Source organism: Vidua chalybeata, chromosome 1, assembly GCF_026979565.1.
Source record: "Vidua chalybeata isolate OUT-0048 chromosome 1, bVidCha1 merged haplotype, whole genome shotgun sequence".
In the NCBI taxonomy this organism is placed as follows: domain Eukaryota; kingdom Metazoa; phylum Chordata; class Aves; order Passeriformes; family Viduidae; genus Vidua; species Vidua chalybeata.
Genome location: NC_071530.1, coordinates 65,096,578 through 65,116,382, shown reverse-complemented (window position 1 = coordinate 65,116,382; position 19,805 = coordinate 65,096,578). Strand labels below are relative to the sequence as shown.

The 19,805-nt window shown below is 39.2% G+C and overlaps 1 protein-coding gene across 3 annotated transcripts in view; it reads left to right on the top strand.

Annotated features, from left to right (window-relative positions):
- PHACTR1 (phosphatase and actin regulator 1) overlaps nucleotides 1-19,805 on the top strand; it is a 300,892-nt gene that overhangs the window by 168,398 nt on the left and 112,689 nt on the right. For all 3 annotated transcript variants that reach the window (XM_053945908.1, XM_053945894.1, XM_053945900.1), the window contains one exon: nucleotides 9,954-10,118. In XM_053945908.1, the coding sequence (XP_053801883.1) occupies nucleotides 9,954-10,118 (165 nt within the window). The remainder of the gene's footprint in view (nucleotides 1-9,953; nucleotides 10,119-19,805) is intronic.

The following is a 19,805-nucleotide window of genomic DNA, read 5'->3' as shown; positions in this document are numbered from 1 at the left end:
ACTAATTTCTTTCTGCTAGCATTATTTCAGAGCTTTTTCAATGATAGTGTTTTCTTGGTTCCCTGTAGTATCTTTTCCTTAGCTCTGATCTAAACCCATTCTCATTTTTTGAGCTGTTTCTGAGTGCTGGACTTGGAATAATTCATGAGCTTGAAGCTACGTGCATAGGTCCTTCCTTTGACTATAACATTTCTTAGGTAGATATACCAATTTGATTACCTGATGGGCACCACCTTTTTTTTTCAAGGTAGCAGCAGCTTTTTAGAAACTAGAGAGTTTCCTATAAATGTATTGAGCAAGAGCAATATCCTGCAGAGCTCAGCAACCATGAAACACCCTAGAACTTTATGCTAAAAAAGATGGTGGAAAAAAAGTGAAATCATAACTATAAAAAACATACAGAAAAACTTAGTGTGTTTTAGCCAACAACTTTCCATGCTTTATTCATGACCTTAAAGGAATAGTGGATATTTTTGTCCCATTTGACTATTCATCTTTAAAACTCAAGCCTCTACTATAAGGGCCTAAACTAAGTGTCATTTGAATAAACAAAAAAGTTCTCATTATAACCATAGGTACTGCTGCACTTAGGTACTCAAAGCAAAAGTATTTAGTACTTATTGTAAATTCCTGAACATGGATACAGATTGTCTCCTTTCAGAGAACATACGAAACACATTTTTTTGCTAGGCTGTTACTGAGGGAGGTTTTAAAGCTCGTATTTAGGCTCATTATCAATGTGCCATTTGGTATAATTACTCCTTTCCTCTTGGCCAACTTCATATCAACTTCTTTAAAGAGCAGAAACAGAGTTTCTTTTTCCTAAGGGAAGGAATACAGAGTTTACAAGGGAATGGTTTGAACTTTCTAGCTCTTAAATGAGGTTGTTTCTTTCCTCTTCTCCCAACCATTGCAGTAATTAAAAACTCAATTTTTTATCTTTATGATGATAGTGGTGAGATGGTACCATTGTATTTAGGAAGTTTAATGTTTGCAATGCCTTTTTCTGAATAGGATTACCTTTAATAAGAGGACATGCCTCTCTCAATTTTCTGAAAAATATAAAGATGTGCCTTCTAAAGCACACATTTTTAGGAAAATAAAATATTGGATATGCCTACTTCCAAGAACACAAAAAAAAAAAAGATCAGAAATTGTTTAGTCCACCAGAAATCCCCTAAGAAATTTAGAACTATTCATTTTTTTTTTCTGGGATTTCTCAAAATAAACAGCTAGCCTTTTGCACTAGTGGTTTATTTTTGGAAGGATGGAGAACTTTTCTGATTCCCAGTGAGGGCTGATAGAGCCAAGGTGCTCTGCTATGTGAGCAACTGTGTCTTCCTCTGTCCACATGGTGATTAGGAAAATTGTCACCCACTAAGAGAAGCCTAGCAAAATGTGAGCAACCCATGGGCTTTCGTGGACTTGATCCTTTTCTTGGATTGCTTTGTGTTTTGCAGCTAAGTAGAATTTGTAATTCAGGCTGGTTTAAGAGAGAAATCCAACAATGAAAATATAATCATTACCAGCTCCTTCAAGAAGACAGTTTCAATCACTAGCAAGCTGAAACAAGCATAGGAAAAAATGCTGTGCACTGTTTCTTCACCAGGATATATTTAGGAATTGAAGGTACCTGGGCTTCAATTTCCATTTTTTCTTGTTGAATGGGTAAAGATTTGCTGGAAGGAAGACATCTTCTGTTGCCCTTAGCTTTGGCTTTCAGGAAAAACTTGAGCTATGATGGGTGAGACTTAACTCTAGTTTATAAGCTTGGGATGACTGAAAGACTAATCAGATAGCTTAACAACCCAAGTGTCTGCAGGGATCCATCTAGGATTCCTGAGCCATGGTGCCTAGTTCTGTCCACATGTGTCATGGTTTCACCCCAGTCATCAACTAAGCCCCAGACAGTCGCTCACTCACTCTTTTCCAGCAGGATGAGGGAGAGAGAAGTGGAAGAGTGAGAAAACTTGTGATTTGAGATCAAGGCAGTTAAATGGGTAAAGCAGAAGCTGCGTGCAGATGCAAAGCAGAAAAAAGAATACCTTTGCTACTTCCCATGGACAGGAAAGTGTTCAGCAATCCCCAGAAAAGGGAGCCCTATCACGATGACTTGGGAAGACAAACACCACCACTCCAAACATCTCCCCCTTTCTTGCTCTTCTCCCAGTTTTATATGCTGAGCATGACACTCTATGGTCTGGAATACCCCTTGGGTCAGTCAGGGTTTGCTGTTCTCAGTGTTGATAACAAATCTAAAACCTAGCTTCTATGAAGAAAATTAACTTTATCCCAGCCCAAACCAACTCAACATGTATTGGAGGAGTTAATGATGTTCCAGTGGTTGATGCCCACTTATGAGGTAAGAGTCACAAACCCCACTGCAACTGTTTTGCCTCATAGCATTTCATTTGTTTTACATAAAGTTAGAGCCTGGAATTGCAGTAGTTCTGTGAGTGTTACTTGTGCTCAGCTTTCTCCTCTGAATTTTTTGGTGATGTGAGATTTAATCTCCTTCTTGGCAAAATACCTTTAAAGGAGGTTTGAAGAGTAGTATTCTTCTGATGCTCTCTGCCAGGTGAGCTTTTAGTGTGGCAGTGTGATTACCTTGGAGTCAATGCCACAGATGGGAAATTCTGCTTGTAGCTGACATTTACACCAGAACATGAGATTTTTATGGCAGCTCTTCACAGGGTGAAACATGGATCCCTCTCCCTGGATGCCCAGCAAGCTCTGCTAACAGGGCTCCATCTACCATCCATACTCTCCTGCTTTTGCTTTCTGGGGAAAGGATGTAGGAGACAGCACCACACCTCTCTCATCTCTCTCCTCATACCTCAAACAGAAGATCCCCTACCAGAAGCAAAAAAAAAAAGGGGCAGTGAGAAGCAGCGTCTTCACTCCTCTTTATTCTCCTTTGTACAGAACTGGACTGGATCAGGCTCTCAACAAATCACAGCTGTGAACAGTAGTTTCTTTCAATACATAAGTGAAGCAGTAAAGAACCCACAGTAAAGCTCAGGAATAGTTTTGGAAGAAGGGTGTTTGTGCTGGCAGATCAGTGCCCTAACTATCACTAATGCTTTCAAACCCAGTAGGTCTTGAATTCTTTAAAATAATAGTTTTAGTAGGATAGATGTGTTTCTTCATCCATCATGGTACGAAGAGTAGTAACGTTCCCCAGGAAAATCAGAGATAGGGGCTTAAGCCTTTTCAAGGGGAAGATGAAAGTGACCCCATGATTCTCCTTTCTCACAAATAAGTTCTCTGCCTGCTCTAACAGAAAAGTCCTTGTATCTCATTTTACTTCCTCTGCTTTCTTAAAAGTGCAAACTGTGCATCTCCTCCCTGCTTGTCAGTTAGGAAGGTAAAATATCCCTTCCTTTCAAGCTGAAGTTTTTTACTGGAGCAATTCCTGGTACCTATGGAATGGTAGCCCCAAGAACAGTGTGAGATCTCTTCTGCTTTTGCTGGCCCTGTTTTTCTCTTGGTTGGTTTTTGGATGTGTTCCACTTATAGTAACTGCACCGAGTCCTATCTTGGAGCTGCTGAGTCTCCAGACATTGTGTGTGATGCCCAGGATAGAGCTGTGGTGTCTGCTCCAGTGTCTGGGCACATGACAGTGATGAGCTACAGTACTATTTATTTGATTTAATCTTGAATCTATATGAAATAAATGCATAAAAATGGAAAACCTAGTGAGTAATAAGAGCAATAAAGGATACACAAAACAGTTGATATCAAAGCAATCTAAAAATTGTTATTTTCTATAGTTACAGGTTTATAGCAAGAGATTATATAGCTATTGGTGACATAACCTGATAAAGTTGTTTTTGTTGCAAGTGAAAATCTTATGTGCTATCTTGTATACTGCCAAGTATACAGAAAATACTTGGTGTTTTGAGAGAATTCATATCTATAAAGACATGTTGAGGGTGATGCATTTAGTGCAGTGTAGTTTGCAGAGGTTAAAAAAGTGGCTTTCAGATCAGCAATCAGCATGAATAATTTACATTTTATATCAAAATGGGGATGAGTCAAAAGCAGGGTTGTAGAGGGATTAGGCTTCCAAAACTATTCTCTGCACTTCTGTGCCAACAAGAGAAATAAATAGACTGTGATAGAGAGATTGTAGTTGAGAGTAGAGCTGTACCATGGTGTGGTACCTGTGCTGAAGCAGGCAAGGTTTAGAGATGAGAGGCTCCATTCATGGACACAGTGCGAAGTGCTGCACACCTGGGGAGCAGGAATAACTGGCAGGGGTTTGGAACATGTGAGTGCTGCTTAGCATGCAGAGGAAAGCTAGTGACAGGCTCTTCATGGCTCATAAAATCACTATGCCAGCTCACTGCCACTGCAAATGCATAGTTCCAGTGGGAGCTGTTCTCCACCAGATAGGTAATCATCCTCATTTGGCAAGACTGCATTTAGGCTGCAGCGTGGCATGCCTTGTCTTTCATTGGAAAGCAAACCTGTGAAGTTAGGAAAAGTTTAAATGGGTAATTCACATAGTAAAGGCAAGGCTGATGGAAATTAATTCCAGGTGCAAAAGGAAATTAAAGGGAAACAACTGAACATAAGATAATAGAAGAGCAGAAAATAAACCATTTTCCTGAAAGAAAAACAAGGTGTTTTTTTAATTGAAAGTGTTCCCATTTGGGTAAAGAGTAGACATAAGTGCTCAGCAATTAGAGGAGTTATTCAGGTTTCCTGTCATTTCAAAAAGACATATGGTGTGTCTGCATCTTGTGTTGAACAAAGCTGCTAGAATAAGGTCCATGCAGTCTGAAGTGAAGGATATTTGGTGTGCAAGTTCAAAAGAAACCTTGCAACAGGAGTTTGTTGGAAACTTATCTGCAGAATAAAGACTGGTTGGATGTGGATTAGCAATGAGGAGCATTATGTTAGGGGGTTTTATTTATATAGAGTTCTTGTCATTGAATAATATGACACATTTAGTTAATTGCATCTTTAGGGCCAAGATAATTTTCAGCCTGTTACTACAGATTTGATAAATGTAACAGAAAGCACAAAGTAGCTACTGGAGTTTCCTGGGAAGAATTAAAATATAACTTTGTGAAGTAAATTTCCTTTTGATTAAGATAATCATGTGTCTGATTATGAAAAATGAGTGTTAAGAAAAGGTCTAAGAGAGAACTTGGTGTGATTACCAGTGAGGAAGGTAATATTAAAGACCACCAGTGGGATGGGTGGGCTTCAGCCTTCAGCAATGAAATTGCTCTTTGTACCCAAATGCTGTAATAGTGGTTTTTTTCTCTAAAATGGAAGCTGGATATTATGGTATTATATATCAGCAACATTAATAGATTAAGTGATTCCCAGACAGTGGTGGGAATGACAAAACTGGCTGTCATTCTCCATGAAAACTTCATAAGTTATGTTGTCTGTGGGAGGGTTTTTGATCTGCATGCTTTGCTTCTCAAATCCAAAAAGTAAGCAACCCCTGTGTTGTCTCTTACTGGACTTTCTGGAAATCAACACCTTACTGAAAGATGTGGGAAAATCATTAGATCATACAGAACAGGTTCAAGATGGCCTAGCCTCTTCTTTTCTTTCTAATATATTTCAAACATGTAATTTATTTTTTTTATATTACTTGGATGCAAAGTACTTCAGTTTGTGGTGGGTTTTTTTCATTAAAACTCCAAGTCTTTCTTAAGCCCTATATAAAATCTATATGAATTTCAGGAGTATTAAGAACTACAGTAAAATCTTGAGAGCTGTCTCACAGCCAAACAGCCTATGAAAAACTCTCAGGTTTAGTTTCCCCATTGCTAGCTCTAAAATGACAGCTTGGACAGAAGAAAGTGGGAGGGGAGTGCATAGCCCTCTTGCCATAAGTGCAGGTCCCAGTATTTCTTTGTGTCTCAGAAAGATCTCTCATATCCTGGAAAAAAATCAGAACAAGTTCCCAAAAGCACTGAGTATCAGCAGCACCTGTGACCCGTAAACATCGTGTTTGTGGCACCAGCGTCAAGATGAGATCTCTGCAGTTTGACTACAGGTACTAATGCACACGGCAGTTCCCTCTCCCAGTTCAGCAGACTGATCAGGCTGGGACTGCTGGGACTGCTTTCCTCTTTGAAGACAAAAAAAAAAAAAAAAAAAAAGAGTGCAAGGTCTGGGTTACTTTCCATTCCTGCAAGTACCAGCTTTTTTGGGAACAGTAAAGGTGTGAAATCAGCCTACGGAGCCTGCTGTCAGCAGTGGGTGTCACAGCCCACAGCCAGTCAATAGTTATTATGAGCCAAAAAGGCAGAGAAACCCGGCCAACTTGAGCAAAAGATGCAGCAGCAGAGAAGAGCGCAGAATTCTGGCATTTGCTTCTTGCATCGTGGTGTGCTTTTATTCTTGCTGTATTAAAACTGTCATGGCTTTATGCTAATGTGGTTTATTCCTAGCCAGTGATTATTATGCTTTGAATTAGCAGTGCTATTGAGAGCATTTCTCATGAAAAAAATCATGTCTTTCTGAGAAATGCAAATGAGAAAGAAAAAGAGCTGTTACTTGCATTAGCTTGGAACTGTGTGTGTGTTTGGAGGGGATGAAGGAGAAGGGACTCTATCATGACTGATGCCAGGCATTGCAGGACTCTGAGGCCACAGATTTGTGTGTAAGACAAAGATTTTTGTGTGAAATTCAGGGAAGAGCAGGCAAAATATGGAAATGGTTTTGACACTGTGTTTGGCTTTCAGTGAACCCACCCTCTGGGTAAAATCTTTTTGACTCCACTGTTAGTTTTGCCTGACTGTAAATCCATACTCATTTACCCTGAGTGGGAAAAGCTTCCCCAGGGGCAGTGAGAGAACAGTTGGTGTGAGACAGAGTTGTGTTGTGAAAGGTGACTGTCTTTAAGGGGTGTTGGTTCTTTAGGAATGGCCTCAGCAATACGAGTTAGGACCAGCTAGCAAAGAGAAGTTGTTGCAGCTCTGAGATTTCATAACAGAGGCACTTGAGTAGCAGAGATCTTGGCTCAGTAATGGCAAAAAGGAGAGAGGGTGAGCAGCAAGAGGAATTTCAATATGTTTTGGCTGTAGGTTTATTAGCAGGAAGCCTAATTCAGCAGCAACAGTAGTGTGTCATTCCCAGTTTGCTCAACAGGCCACTTCCTGCATCCCCTAAATAAGACACCAAAAACAATACCAGCCCATTGCTTTTAGCAGCATCTCTAAAAAAATCACAGCAGTGGAACACAGTGGGATCTTACATGCTTGAACTAGAGGCATCTCAAAAATGGAGGAAGGGGAAAGGAGTGGTTCCTTTGGATCTGCATATGGAAGGCAGTGGTCTGTACCTTGTGCTGGTCTTCAAGGCCCACCAGGTTCCAGTGAAATCAGAAAGTATAAGGAAATTTCTGACTTCCTCTTCTTTTTACCCATATGGTTTATTCAGCATAACCAGGCAATTCCCAGCCTTGATACAGCATGTCCCAGCCCCTGTACAGGACAGAGCCTTGTAATGGGTTCTTTGGATAAGAAAGTATTTCTCCAGGCAGTCAGGCACAAAGAGCTGGAACAGAATGAAATGCTTTGGCCGGATTATCTTTTATTCCCTCTGCTTTAAATTGAAAAGAGATGTTCTCAGAAAGGTCTGTCTTTCTCTTTATTACCCCAAAGAATAGCCATTTTTAAACATTTCCACTGAAATATCTGGGCTCACTGTATCTTGATGGCTAGCTTTTTCTTCTTTGGAAAGTTACAGGCAGCTGTATCTGGCATTGATATTTTACAGGAAAAAGGATTATGTTGCATGTTAACATTCAAAACAAACAAGAGAGCAATAACATAATAACCAACCTTCTTGCAAAAACCTGAGGGACTCAAATAGTAGTTCAGTTGGAGTTCTGATGATGAAACCTCTTTTGTGTTAGAAATGCGTCTCTGGCTGTTCCCATGAAAACCAACCTAAATTTGGCTCACTTAAAGCCTTGAAAAAATTTCCATTGAGATACATAAGAATTTGCCAGCCAAAATCTCTGGTGATTCTGTCAGTGTGGAGTGGGCGTGATCATCTCTTCAAAGCAGTGTTCTTGCTGAGGTTCCTGAGCTCAAGCTCATGACTGAGGTTAATATTTAAAATACTAGAGGTGAATAGAAACACTGGGCTGTTGTCTTCAGAGCAGGCTGTTGTCTTCAAAGACAGTCTGCATCCTGTCTTTATGGATCTGGACTGTGTGTGCAGACCACTCAAATCAGTGTTAGTGGCAGTGTCACGTTACAACACAAGTCTGGGAAATGGTATCCCTAAAAAAAAAAAAAAAAAAAACCAAAAAACAAACCCAAACAAAACAAGCACCAACAAAAACTTAAAAAAAAAAAAGAAACAACAACAAACCACACACAAAACCCCTGCTTCTCTGCTGACTGAACTATGAAGCTGTGGCACAGAGATAACCTCTCGTATTGCTGGTACCTTCCCTCTGTTGGTGCTTTCTTTGTGGTCCTGGCTTTCTTTTCTCTGTGCCTCTAATGACAGAGATGTTATTTCCCAAAACTATCAGCATAAATTTTGCCCTACAAATGTGAGACAGGGGGGCCATGCAATATAACTATATCAAGTGATCATCTCCACACTTTTCTTGTTCTCATCAGGTAGGAAGAGTAATTTAAGTTCTTTGTTTGTTTTTTTTTCCAGTATTGAGACTATCATGATTATCACATGATAAACTATCATGTAATGATAAACTATTACATGAGACTATCATGAGTATTACAGGGTAAATGTTGCAGATAACTGAAATCTTAAGAACAGAAGCTGAGTGAAAAACATCTATCCCCTTCAAGGGAATTCAGCCCTAAGTGGGGACTGTATTAAAATCCAAAATTAAAAGTTTAAATGTTAAAAGCTAAGCATAAGAATTGGAGGGCAGTGAGTTGGCAGAAAAATGGGAGTAGACTTGAGCCCCGCACTACAAGAAAGACACTGGGGTGCTGGAGAAGGGCTGGTAAAGTTTCTGGAGCACAGGTCTTATCATGAATATCTGAGCCAGGAGAGATTCTGAGGATAAAAGGAGGCTCGGGGGGACCTTATAGGTCTCTAGAACGACCGAAAAGGAGGGTGTAGCCAGGTGGGGGTCAGCCTCTTCTCCCAGGTAACCAGTGGTAGGAAATGGCCTAGGAAAGTAGCACTAGGGAGCTTTTAGGTTGCATATTAGGACAAATTTCTTCATGGAAACAGTTGTAAAGCATTGGAACAGCTTCCAGGGAAGTGGTGCAGTCACCATCTTTGGAAGGATTTAAAAGATGTGTAAATCTGGCACTTGGGGATGTTGTTCAGGGGTGGACTTGGCAGTGCTGGGTTAATGGTTGGACCCGATCTTAGAGGTCTTTTTTATCCCAAACAATTCTATGATTCTATGATATTTTTTAGCACCCTCTCTCTCACTAGGAGGTTCCTAATGTAGCCCCTTTATGTAATCCAAGCAATTTTAATGGACACAGTAATGGTACTAAAGGGTCATTATTTATCATGGTCCTTGCTCTTAATAAATATTAATTAAATTAAATGTCTCTTTCCATTGCAATAAAAAAAAAAGTAATATTTCTTTTAAATTATATTGCATCCTTTTTCTTGAGCTTTCTCTTTCCCGTTCTCTGTCACACTTCCCCAGGAATGGCTGATGGCTGAACTGCCAGTTGTCCTGAGCAATGTAGAACAATTTGTTAAAAGTCATAACTTTTATAACATAATAACCCATATTCTCATTGAATCTTCTTGTTACTACTGTTCTTTACAGTAGATTAATGATTTCACTAAAAGAAAATAAAAGAATGTTAAAATAAGAAGGACTACAACTTTGTTGCTCTTTATTACTCTTCTCTGTGTCCATGAAAAAATTTGGCCATCTGTGTGGTTTTCTGATAACTTATTAAAGCATTTATTTCACTTCCCACCTTCCTTGTGTTTTTCTCTTTTTCTTGCTGAAATTACAGCTGAAGAGGTGGAAAGACTGGCTGCAATGCGTTCAGATTCTCTAGTACCTGGGACTCACACACCTCCAATCAGAAGAAGGAGCAAATTTGCCACTCTTGGGAGACTTTTTAAGCCATGGAAATGGAGGAAGAAGAAGAGTGAAAAATTTAAGCACACTTCAGCAGGTAACAGTTGCGTTGGGGTCGGTTTATTAATCTGGAACTTCTTGCTCATCAAGGCTGAAAATTTATAATACAGCCTCAGTTTATATGTATTTCAACTCTTGAAGCTTGGCTTGAAGAGATTAATCAGATTCTAAGAGAAGATCTTCAACTTTGTTACCAAATTTTTCTTTAAAAACCCCAAAGTGACACACTGGGTGCACTACAATTAAATCAGCAGCTCACCAAAGCTATATTTTCAGATTCTGCTACTAGAGCTAGAACCTTACCCAGAAGAAATCTTTGAACATTAATTCAGCGGATTATGAATAAAGGGAAAAGCAGTATGAAAAGATAATGCTAGTGGTCAATTTAACCACATTTAAGCTCCTGTGAGTGCTAATAAAGGAGTGAGAAAAATACAGGATAAAGAAGTTGACATTGTGTTGAGTAATTTGTATAACCAGAAATTATTCATTCCATTGAGCAGAAATTATGTGTCCCTTGTTTTTTTGAGAAAACCAAATCTCAGTTCCTGCCACACCCCTCCTTTCACCATTGCTTTCTTGCACTTCCAGTACAATACCCTTTTTTATTAAAAAAAATATGGAAAACTGAAAAAATGTGGGTTTATAATGTAAATTGGTCTGAGCAAGAATCCCAGATGCAGGCATTGATGCATATTATTTAGAAAGTTTATTTTCTTTGTTCTTTCATGATGGCCAATAATTACTACATTTGGTTCTGCAAGTCTTTAGCCTGGATTATCTGTAAGAAAACATGGAGTTACTCCAGATTTCTTATTGTTTTCACTAGAACTAGAAGGGAAGCAGTATCTTGCTACTTCAAGTGTCAGAAGAGACTTGAGTTATAATCCAGTTGCTTTTCTGCCCTCTGTATTGTACAATGGAAGGTTTTAGGCACTACTTGGGTGTACCTGTGGCACCCCAAATCCTGTACTCCTGAAAGTGGCCCATAATGGGGTGAGCCATCTCATTTTACTATGTGAATTCTTGAATGACTTTAAATGCAGAATAAGTGTTTTCAGAGTTTGTACCTGAATGAGTTCTTTACTGTGTGCTGTTTAGGCTGCTTTCTGATTCATCAGCCAAAAACTAATGAACTGGAATAGATGGCTGTATCACTCTGAGTGATGATCATATTTTTTGACTTGACAGCTGAAAAGCTATTGTCACCAAAAATGACATCTTTCTGCAAAACGAAAGACTTGTCTTTCATATTCTGCATCAATCATAACCGTACTGTAGTGTAGTAGGATTTCCATGAAAACCATCTAGTTCTTAGGGATATATGGACTCTGTGGTGACAGCTGCTTTGAATCTAGTTTCAGCATGCTGCCTTATTGGTTACAACTAGGAGAATAACCATGGCTGTTCAGGAGGCACCATGGGTTGCCAAAGCTTGCCTACTGTTGATTTTTATGGTTTCTGCAGCTCCAGCTGATGAGGCTGAGCTGCATACTGCTGTGGTTAGACTGACTGGTTTGAACCTGGATGGAATATGGCTCCATAGTCCACTCTGGGCATTACAAGAAGTATTGCTAAGACTTGCCCCATTACCAAAATATTTGGAAAGTACACAGTGATTAAAACCAGACTGAAAACATGTATTTTCTCTTGTCAGTGGAATAGGAAGTTTTACCAGACATGCCAGCATATATCCCCTAGTAAGAGTAAGTTCAGTGTCTGAAAAACCAATTTAAAAGCTGAGTCTCCAGGAACATTTGTCAGTCACAGTACCGAGTTTGATCTCAGTTGAATCCAAAACCTTTCTCTTTTTTTTTAAGAATTTTTTTTTATTTCTAGTAAGTTAACAGTATCCTACAGCTGCTCTGCAAAAATGGTATTCTTGTCAGCTCCCCTGCTACTAACTGCAGCAAAATTGACAAGGATGTCAAATTTGCTAGGCACTCTGTAGAAGGCAGGGATAGAGATTTGCTTCTGGACTGTGCGAGAGCTGGAACCTCACAGTTTCCATCATCCCCAGCCCTGGGGAACAGGAATCCACCAGCACCCTACAAGACCTTCCAGCAATTAAGAAGCATTGGTTGAACCTTGGATGTGTAGTAGAAAAGATTTGACACATGGAAAAGTAGCATTTTTCTGACAGCATTTCCATGACCTCTTGTCTAGTACCTCTGATCTCATTGAGAAAATATATTTAATCTTTATAATAAATTAAAGGACAAGCTTGTGAGATGGCATAACGAGAGCCAGCATGAAACTTCATAATACTGGCTTATTTTCTTCTAGTGCACTGATAAATGTGACACTTGGAAAAAAAACATTCCCATTAGTGTCTTACAGGCACGCACCCAAGCTTTCCCACCTGCATAGAACATCAGTAATTATAAAAAAATAGATACAAATACAAGTATTTTATTAGGCCCTTATTTGTTGCAACAATGGATTCAATTATTTTTAATGTCAAAAGTGGTAAGGGTCAAAACATATGGCCTAATCTGATGAAATTTCCTCTGAAATTAATGGGAGATTCTTCTCTGGGAGAGGACAGGAAGAAAGAGAGAGTTGAGCTGACATGTAAGGTTGAAAGTTTGCCTTTTTCTTGGTATTTCCAAGTGCTAACATTTTGTATCCATATCTTTATCAGACTAAGAGCTCTACTTATTTATTCAGAGATGAATATTTTAAAATACAATTCAGCAGTCAATGAGCAAAAAAACCTTTTAGGCAATAGGAAAAATTATTTTCTGACACCTGGTAATTGCATAAGGTGAGACAGTATGTAATTTGATTGATGGGGGACCTCAGTGTTATGCTCACTATATATGACTCCTCTCAGCACATCAGTACTCAAATTGTGATATTTGAGTGTAAGTCCCCCATCCTCCATCTTTGTTACTGTATTGTCAATGACAAGCAGAGGGTCAAAGGATGTTCATGTTTTGTAGAGTTTATATGTTTATAGGTCACCTTAGTTTTGGTATCCCTGTAGTGACACTGCAGAAGGGTCCAAAGTCTGACATTGCCTTGGTGCTGACTTGGTAACAAAGGTAAGAGTTGTGGTTTTGATGCAGACATCTCATGCCTTTGCCTCGTAGCTGGTCTCTATGAGATCATCATTAGGTATTTCGTAAAGTAGCCAGAGCAGGTAGAGAAGATCACAGGTAGGGTGATCTGTTTGCAGATGGGAAGCACCAGATGAGCCATTGGATTTGATCTGAACTACCTCTTCTGCTGGAAGGTAGTGTGTTAAGGAGGTGTAAAGAATGTGCACTGTGAAACATGAAACAGGGGCTTTGGCTAGGCATAATCTCAGAAAAACAGAGAGATTACACTCTGTGGGGGACACCAGAGTACCACAGCAGGAAGAGAAACAAATTAATTCTCACAGTAATTCTCAGTAATTCTAATTCTACTAATACTAATTCTCTCAGTAATTCTCCTCCTGGACAGATGTGAAGTTCCCACCAGCACAAAGTAGTTTTCAATGTCAGGTCTGCAAATTATGTTACCACAGAACATCCTATTGAAAGTTCCTTGATAGGTGATGAGACTCCCAAAGTACAAAATAAACGCTCCAGACACTGAATTTCCATATACAGGGACTTAGACAGAGAAACCAAACTCTGCCACACTGTTATTCATGCTACAGTCAAAGGTATGCTGTATGTTCTTAAACTTAGTGAAGGTTTTCACATGAAGTGTGGAAACCTTTATTTCCATGCAGGGCCCGTGCCCCCTCAACAAAATGTGAAGTATTATAAAGCTGGGAGAACAGGCAAACTTCTAAATGGCAAGATTCTGTCTGTTGAGAGGATGGTATCTTACAGCTTACAAGGAGCAGTCTCACAGCAGAAGAAGCCAGGAAGAAACATAATTTTCTATTCCCAAGCACATTTCCTTGGCTGGATGCAGCTGGGATGCTCTAGAAGACTGGTCAAGGTTTTAGAAGCCAAACGGGGCTCTCTGAGAATCAGCAAAGCAGATAGCAAGAGAGCAAGCTGGCTGTCTCCTCTACTAGACCTTTGTCATTTTTTTTAATACCTTGATCTTCTGCTCACTTTGCTGTGAACTTGGAAAATGTTCCTGGGTGTGTTGCTGTTTTATTGCAGTGCTGTACACATGTTGAAATGTCATTTCCAGGAGATGTTTTGGAGAAGGAACTGCTTCTGAAATAAAGAAGCTTGAGGGGAAATTGATTCTGTGCTTACTTGAAATATTATTGAAGGGTTTTAACACTACTTTCATCAAAAGCCAACTGTTTGCAACCTTTTAGAAAAAAAAGCGTTTCAGCTGCTTGAAGGATTTTGAGTAGAGAAAATGTCTTGTTTTGTCATTTCCCATTTCTGGTGACCTTCATTTTAAGAATTGGTGCATCTGTCTTCCACCATCCTTGCTTCCTGAATCACTGCTCAGGCAAAAGGGAGAAGGAAGCATATAACTTGTACTTGAAGGACACTAGTTGGAATGACAAGAGAAACGCAGGAAATGGTGAGAAATTAAGGAGTATAAAGAAAGCTCAGCTGTAAGTAGGAGAGCAAAGGATTCAGCAGTGTTTGGGTTAGGTCCACTGCTAGGCTGTACAATGGGCAGAGAAAGACCTGTGTCAGAAGAAAGCTCCACAGCAGCTCTGTTGCCAAGTAGATGGTTGTCTGAGACAACCAATAATACTAAAGAGAGAAAAGGAAATCTTTTGAACTCAGCCTTTCCTCCTAGGTATGTTGAAACCTCCTTCTATTTGTGTCCCAATTTCCCTTCCTAGAAATACTTATGATCCTCCTCCACAGGGCAGTGATTGCATATCAGTCCTCTGGTGTCACAGTTCCCATCCCAAATCACATGGGTGAGCAAGTAAGCCACATCCTGCTCTATGACCACAGGAAGACACAACTGTGACTTTCTAGCCTCATGCTTGGGGTACCCTTTTGAGAGTAGGGAGAATCTGCTCCTGTTTCATTTAAGGCTTCATTGGCTAAGGTTACATTGTAGAGATTGATGTTCAAGAACCTGTCTCAAGGTATAGGACTAGGGAGTTGGAAAGGATAAAGACCGGAGCTAAAGTGGACCAGAATATGAGAAGAGACAAAAGGCAAACCATTGTAAGCCAAGCATCATCAGTTGGCTTGGGGAAAAAGGACATTCAGGGCAGGTTTGTGGATTGATCTGCTGCCAAAGGGCCTTAAGACTCTTTTAGTAGTTATCTGTACAGAGGATGACAATCTTCTATTGCTAGCAGTTACTCTGTTAAGTAGAAATAGATGAGGTCTGCCCTCTGGATCTAAAGATTTAAGTCAAATAGTGTAGACAGTGCCACAAAAGGGAGCATGTGGATTTTTTCAGTTTACTTTTTGGGGAGGGCGTAACATGCTCTTCCATTTGCTTTCACTCTCACTCAAGCCATTTAAAGGTAATAAGTGTGCCACAGCAAAGTTGACTCATCCAACCTTTAGCTGCCTCACTCCCAAAATCTGCTTTAAAGCAGATATTAATTCTGTGCCTGAATCTTTTTTTCCCACTTGTTAATCCTTGGTGCTTTGGATTTTCCAACCAGAATTTTTTTTTTTAAAGATACTCTATAAAAAAATCATATGGCAGTGTCTTTATGTAAGTTAAGTCTCCCAGTCAGCACAAGAGATTGCTTAAATTGGCAACACTCAAGGGCAAGGATTTTTCAGTCTTTCTGATAAATAACAAGAAGAAAACAAAATGTGGTAAAGCTGTTCAATTAAAGAAACTGTTATTCATAAACCATACCCAGATCATTTGATTCCTACTGCTGATTGTTTCTAACTACAACAGGTAGATATTTTAAACCTTTCTTTCCAGAATATTCCAGTTGGGAGACATTCAATTATATGTTTCCAGTGCTTCTCTTAAACCTTCTGCTTTGCCAGTAATTGCCTCTTGTGTTTCTTCATGTAAAACCCTTAGGGTATTAAACTGGTCATGCAATTTAGGTGAGACCTTTGCCTGGGGAAATGAAGGATCAGCACAGACTGCAGACATGCCAGCCTCACCCCTGCCCGTACTTCTGGGGAGGTGGTCTATGGGGTGAGAGACTTGGGGTGGTTTTCCCAAGTGCCAGTTTATTGACATCTACTTGCAGAGGTTCTATTTTCGTTGAAAAGAGTGGTTTTGTTTGGATTATTGTCTAACAAGGATAACCGTTTTAAAGCACTTTATAGTTCCATTCTGTTCTTCTGAATTTTATTTAATATCTGCTGTGATCCCATGTGAAAAGTATTAATATTTCAGTTACAATTCCTCTTATACTTTCAAGCCCAGCTGTCTCTAGGTTTAGATATGGAGAACAGAAGTAATTAGAAAAAAATTAGAAAAACAGAAGTAATTAGGAAAAAAAAAGATTTTTTTTTTTCCCTGACACTCATATTCTGATGACTTTGAAATATAATTCTGAATTCTGAATCAGTGCTCAGAGAGAGAGCAGGGTGTCCCCTCCAGGCTAGCTGGGTCTGAAACCACTCTGAAGTCTGAAATACCTAAGACCTTCCTGTTCTCCTCCATGACAAAGCCTGTTAATATTTCTGTATAAAACCCCCAGGGGCCCTTTTTAAGCGAAACAGCAAGCAGGTGATATAGATGCTGGTCCAAGCCAGGTATTTTTGCTGTGCTGGAGCAGTTCATACAGCATTAAGGCATTGCTAAAAATCACTGATCATTTCCAAGATTTTGGGAGAAGAGAGAAAAATGGCACTGTTGTAAAACTAAGTCCAGATTTGCAAAAAAAAGAGCTCTAATTTTATTAAAAAGCAGTAGTACAACCACTTTCCAGAGTTAGAAAGGGGTGCTATGGTCAATGTGTTGTGATTATTTGAGGGAAGCACAAGCTGTCATTGTCTGAAGAAAAGCAGCATTTTGCAAGAACTTGGGGTGTTCTTGAATGCACATTGAATGAGGCAAATATTTTTACATGAAGAAAAATTTAAAAAATAAAATCGTTATTTTATTGTTTTCTAGATTAATCTTAAAGAGTTTTTTTGCAAATTTACATTTCTCTTTGAAATTGGAACTAGATATTATTTAGTATAGTTAAAAAACTGAATTTCAAATATAAAATGGCCTGGTAGACAAGAAAACATTTGTATCTTAGGTCTGTTGAAGTATTTCACTGCTTGCGTTCAAGAACTGAATAAAAACTAAAATCCCTATGCAGTTCTATTTTTTGTATTGATCTAAAACTGTACACTTGATGTATTCTGAATTTTGAAAATGAAAAAAAATTCTATGATTGCATATAACTTCTTTTTCTATGCACTGACATTTTCTTAATGTCTTTTGAGAAATTGGCCAGAAAAATGTACCAGAATTCATGCAAAACTGTAGACAACTTTTAAAAAAATTCATCTTTTGCCATTCTATAGAGGGAGCAGAATTATCTTATGTATCTGCATACTGCTGTGGAACCAAAGATTCACAAAGATTTTTAAAGCCAATGATCATTTTCAGCCTCACAATTAGATAACAGACCAAAGCTAGGGTGGCAGAAGAAACTTAATAGCAAGGGAAAGTGATGGCTGATGTTTGCCTCTATTGCTGGTATTTTAAATTGTCAGCAATTTCAGATTTGTCATTTTAAGGAGATTAAAAGAATGGAAATGCATTTGGAAGTTGCATATCTGATTTGGACAAGGAAGGCAGTGAAAGTAGTTGTGTATTTTTATACTTGAATTGCCAACTGGAAGCTCCTAGTTCAAAAATGGAGGAAACACTCACTCCCCCAGAAGCATGTATTCCACTACTGAGCAGCGTCCCTGTGTCTTCCTGAGATGTGCTGCAGAACATTTCCAGGGTTTAAGAAGTGGGCTTTGCTTAGCTGGGCTGAAAAATGAGTTTAGGGATTGTTCTACCCCCGTGCCAGCTGTAATGGAACGTGTGAAACGAGGCCTCTAAATGTGTCCCGTCTTACAGGAAAGAGATGTTTAATGAGGCTGTTTTGTTTTTATGCTAATTACATTTCCAGCTGCTGTGTGAATATTATATGAGACCACCCAAACTGTAATGCTACGACATAATTCTACAACAGTGCATTCATGTTAAAATAATATAATACAATTAATCCATTAGAAAAAGTACAAGTTATGATGATTGAAAATAGACGCTGTTCATAGCATAAGCTTCTTCATGGCATAAGGATTAGAGAACAACGTCCATTGGAAATGTTTTAAGTGTTTTAGCAACAAATCAGCAATAATGGAATATCTGGCTGTGGGGAGAGAGAATGTATGTTTGGAATAAGCTCGTTCTTGTGTAAAAAGTTGTTGTATATCCTTAGTTTCTATTGCCATGACGCATGAATGGAGGGTCTTCATCAGCCTGTGTCCTTACAGGTTATTTTAGAATTATTTCGTTTAACAACAAAATGAGTTGAAGCTGCATTTTATGTTTAGATTGCATGTGAAGCATGGATATTAATTAGTATTTCTCAGACTGCTGGCTTTTGTTCTTTGGGTTTTCACTGCCTTTATCAAGGCACGGGAGCAAATCACAACATTGCACAGTGACATGAAGCCATGAGGAAATTTGTCTTCACAATGGTGCTTTCACTGAGAAGTGCTGTTGAGGAAGTTTTATTCCTAGAATATTGTTTTGCTCTCGCTTGTTGTTTCCCACAGGGGAGAAATGAAGCAGGAATCCCCGAGGCCAGCATGGCTGTACCTCGAGCGAGTCCTGCTGTGACATGTGACCTGTATTGTGATTGGGAAATGGGTTGGTTTGGTCATGTGAGCATGCAGCCCAGTGGGTCTAGTCTGATGGGGCTTTTTAATCACAGTAGTTGCCCTTTATTTCCGTGTCCATGAGCTGCATTAAAAAGGCACATACAGTTAGATGTATAGGGTATTAGCAGCAGAGATGAGAATTCCAGGTCCGCAGGGATCTGAAACATGGATGGCAATCACCCAGCAAAACCATTAACTTCATGAGCTCTTTCCAGGGATGCTGGGGCTAGTATGTTGAGGAATAATAAATAGTTGCTAGAAAGAGAAACTCAATTGCCCTATATACAGAGGTTTAATGGGAAAACACAGATTATGAATTGGAAATTAAAGATGGCTTGATGAAGAACAGTTTCATAGAAACCTTGGTCTAAGTATTTTTTATTCTAGGGCTTGTTTATACATTGTAACTTCAATTATTTAAACCATAAATATGAAACAGATTAGTTATAACATCATAAACCCTTGGGTGAATGTTTATGCAGTTCATAAACTCATTTGTTTTATTTTAATTCATTAAGGCAAATTTAGTTCTGAATTAAAGTGTCCACATAAGTGTTTAATGTGGCACTGGTGATCCTCTTTGAATCTCCAATTCAAATTGCTCTTCCTGAGCACCCATGTAAGTCATCATAGGAGTAATGTGCAGGAAAGAGTAGATCAGACAACTTGAGGTGTCACAAGAGATGGGTTCTACAGGTTCTATTTGGTGAAAGCTTCACCTGGCTACTTGGACTGCCTGAGGGACTGGGCAAAGGAAGTCCAAGGTGGTGATTATAGCATTTAATGAAGAGAGAAAGCTGTTGTCTTCTCTTCCAAATTCTGCTGCTAACTCATCCCAATCTTGTTGCAAACAACACCTGCAGGTATTGGACTCTTAAGTATTGCAGGACTTGACTGCAATTTGACCAGGTCTCCTTTTTTTTTTTTTCATTTTTGGTCAATTTCTCCATGTGTAGGGTTTCTTCAGACCTGCAGCTCACAGAGTCAAG